This window comes from Aristolochia californica, unplaced genomic scaffold, assembly GCF_029961685.1.
Source record: "Aristolochia californica isolate CCGP_79_NKW_82.1479 unplaced genomic scaffold, dmAriCali1.0.hap1 SCAF_9, whole genome shotgun sequence".
NCBI lineage: Eukaryota > Viridiplantae > Streptophyta > Magnoliopsida > Piperales > Aristolochiaceae > Aristolochia > Aristolochia californica.
In genome coordinates, this window is record NW_027182290.1 from 2,862,219 (window position 1) to 2,866,038 (window position 3,820).

Here is a 3,820-nt window from a genome sequence, read left to right on the forward strand (position 1 = left end):
AAAGTTTTAAATGTATGTTGAGGGTCGAAGCTCGGCTCGAACTCGTTGGGCTCGAGTTCGATAACAATTTTAGGTTCGAGACGAGGTTCGGCTCGAAGCTCGGCTCAAAATATTTAAATCAAACTCGATTCGAACATAAGCAGGTTCGGGCTCGGCTCGGCTCGATGCCACCCCTACCTCAAACTGAACCAAACTAGTGTCCAACCAAGTTCGAGCTACACGTGAACCAACTCAGTTTAATGCCACATAAAGGGTTAGTTGGAAGAGATTGGACTATAACAAAAGAGTCAAATCTCTCTTTATGACTCAATTTCCTTAGTCCAAAATCCGACCCGATTCACCTGAGTCACATGTGCAATTAAGAAAACCATGTCATCAAGTGATTATAATTTTTTAAAAAAATAAATAACTTTATTATAATGATTCAGTGACTCCTGTCTCTCATTATTAAGCTCATTAGATTACAATGATACAGTCACTCCCGTCTCTCATTGATAATCTTCCTCCCTTGGTACCTCCCTAGCATTAACAAGGTTGCCATAGGATTCGTCCCTGGTGAAATCGACAATGTCGACCCATCCACAACTCTCAACCCAGAAACTCCATAAACCCTGTACTCTTTATCAACCACAGATCCCACGACACACCCTCCATGGTAATGGTAGAATGTCCTCACTTTCTTCCTGCATATATCCATTAATTTCCTTCTCACATCCCCTCCTCCCAAGTCAAACCCCTCTTGCCTTCTTCCAGTAAATTCTTCCACTGGCTTCGACTGTGCAATTCTATTTATCAACCAGGTCATCCTCACACATTTCCTCAAATCCCTCTGATCAGCCAAATAGTTGAATCTCACGTATGGATTCTTCCTGGGATCCGTGCTTTCCAATTCTAGCACCCCTTCGGATTCTGACTTGGCAAGTTTTGCTGTGATGGGGAAGATCTTGGAAGTGGGGCTCGAGGGGAGGATTATAGACTGAATTATGAATTGAAATTTGTCTGCGATGCCCACGACCTGAGGTGGGTCAGTTGGTAATTTCTGGAGTCGATGTGAAATGTTAAATAGAAGAGCGATTGCTGGCATGTCCTGGAAGTTTTTGCCCACTTGTGGGTGATGAACGAGAGGCTTGATGTTGAAGCGTTTGAGGTGCTGCTCTGGTCCGATGCCACTTAGCATGAGGATTTGTGGACTCCCTAATGCACCTGCAGATAGTATCACGTCGCCCCAGTATCCTGATTTGTTCAGGTAGACTTGGTGTAATTCAGTGGGATCGCCATTGCTGTCCATGAATCTTATGCCAATCGCCCGGGGCTTCTGTCGTCCTGTATATGGCAGAAGATGGGTTAGAACAAGAAATTGTCAAACTTGCATCTTTTTTTTTTTTTTCTTTCTCGATCAAATTTGCATAATGAAATGAATAGATTTTTTTTCATTGCCATGATCATGGAAGATGACATTCGTGACGGTTGCATTGACAAGTACAGCGAGGTTCTTCAAGTTCCCTGCACGAAGCAGATCAGCAGAGGTGTGTCTCTTTCCATTGTTATCAAAGATACTGCCGCCTATCTTAGTTCCCTCAATGTGTTCCAAACTGAAAGCATTGTAAGGGAGGACCTTTCCCTCGATGTAGCTGGCGTTCGCTACAGACTGCCATGGAGTCAACCTCTGTGGTTCAAAAACAATCTTGGACTCCACCCATTCGTAAGACTCTTTAACCAACTCTCTGTCCCACCCAATTCTCTCAACGTCATGTTCACTAGCCCTGCTATAAAATCCTCCATTAATGGCAGAGGACCCGCCTAGTACTCTTCCTCTGTGATTGGCCACTCCGTCCTCCGAGACGAACGCCTGTGCTATCGATGAAAACTCGTCCGTCTCTATTAAGGGGAACCCATAATTATTTTTTTCTTCAACGAGTGGATTGCCAAAGGGGGAGCCACCGCGCTCCACCAACAGCACAGAGAACTTCTCAGAGAGAGTTGCAGCCAGTGCGCATCCGCTTGTGCCTCCTCCAACAATAATGTAGTCAAATGACCTGCCTGAGATGCCCTTAACATCTGTTGTCATGAAGGGAATTGGAGCTCCTGAAATGTGAACAGAGCAGAGCATTCATTCATGTAAGATACTGCAAATATGTGAAACTAGTGAGAGGTTGATCAAGAGCATGAAATACCTTCACTTGTCGACGAAGATAAGAACCAAGTGAAGAAGACGAGGAAAGCATGAAAGCAGCCATGGATGAGCCAATGGATCTTCATAAGAGCAGGAGAGCTTTAGAGGAGGGAATGTGGGATATTAATCCAACTGCACTCACAGATTTATAGATAAATCTTTTGAGAACGGAGGAAGAAACACGCCATTGACTTCATCTTGCATTCTTTTCTTGCTTTGGCCATGAAAGAGATAGCATGTACGAGCTCTAATCAAAGAAAAGTCTTAACAGGGTGGTTGAATGAAAAAAACAGAGAAGGAGAGGCGTGAATTATTTGTCAACCATTCAACAACCATATTAGTTGTTTATGTGTGAATTATTTGTCGAAATACTCAAATTCAAACTTAATCATTCAAGCAAGCAACCATATTAGTTTACGTGTGAATTATTTATAGAAATACTCAAATTCAAACTTAATCAATGGTCACGAGTCATGACCAACCATTCTTTGATTTATTAAAAAGAAAATTCTCAGAAAATAGGTATTGTGACCATTAAAGGTTTGTTTGGAAGCGTCAGAAAAGAAAAATAAATGAGAATTTGACCATTATTATTCTAAAAAATACTCGATGAAAATGAGATAATGATCAAATTCTCTTTTCACTATTTTTTTTTTTTGTGGATATTTCTAACATAACCTAAAGGGAAGAAGAAGAAATAATGTGCAATGATCAACCTCTCTCCATAAGTGAATTGTAATGATAACAATTTCATCGGCATGTCTCTAGATCGATGGTCTGCGTATCTGCAATGAGAGCAAGAAGTAGTGAGTGGCCATACTAATATTTCTTTTTGCTTATTTCATGATGAGAGCAACAAGTAGTGACACCACAACTTATGATCAGAGTGAGAGCCATGCTTTCCCGTCCAACCAACGGGATTTCAGTTATTATTTGGTCCCATTACTACCCCAATTGTACTCTCAATCTGTTCCCTCGTCCTCTAAAAATGTTTCAACACGTGTGAGTGAACTCAATAAGTTCTATTCCTAGTCACAATAAAACTGTTAAACCGTATAAAAGAGTCTAAAAGTATAATCAAATTCAAAATTTGTGTGTGGTTACCTAATAATAATGACATCGATTAAACATGGAAGCTAGTAAAGACATTTAACATATACATGGATCTATTTCAACTTCCAAACTTTAATTGTAAGAATTCACACATCCATGCCCTTATCGACTTCTCAGGGTCCTTAGTTATAAGTCCATAAACATAATACTAGTCAATCCACAATCCTCAATCGGTGTCCCGAAAGAGGTCATGATCACTTAGCATCCCAAGTGAAGTCCACATCATCTTGTTAGTATCTTGACAAGGTCTATATAATCCTCCTCCAAACAACCAGGTGAGGCCCAAACTCCCCACTACAATTAAGGCACAATTATTTTTCTTATCCTGGTCACCCATTTGAGACCGAGACTCCTCTATGCAGATAGGGCACACTACTTTTTCTCTTCTGGTTATCCAATTGAGGTCCAGATTCTCCACCGCAATTGGGGCACACATTCATTTGTAAGCATATGCTTAACCCGTATGCCGAGGGTCCAAATCTTAAAATTTGTTTAATTTTATTTTATTATTTTAAAGGAATCCATATTCCCTCA

General features: G+C 40.8%; 1 protein-coding gene across 1 annotated transcript; it reads right to left on the reverse strand.

Annotated features, from left to right (window-relative positions):
• Positions 1 to 440: 440 nt before the first annotated feature.
• LOC137941873 ((R)-mandelonitrile lyase-like) lies at positions 441 to 2,252 on the reverse strand. Its single transcript, XM_068787482.1, has 3 exons — positions 2,175 to 2,252; positions 1,438 to 2,085; positions 441 to 1,323 (listed from the first exon to the last, which is right to left on the reverse strand). Exons 2-3 carry the CDS (start codon positions 2,066 to 2,068, stop codon positions 476 to 478), a joined length of 1,479 nt encoding a protein of 492 aa, XP_068643583.1. The 5' UTR covers positions 2,069 to 2,085; positions 2,175 to 2,252; the 3' UTR covers positions 441 to 475.
• Positions 2,253 to 3,820: the final 1,568 nt, after the last annotated feature.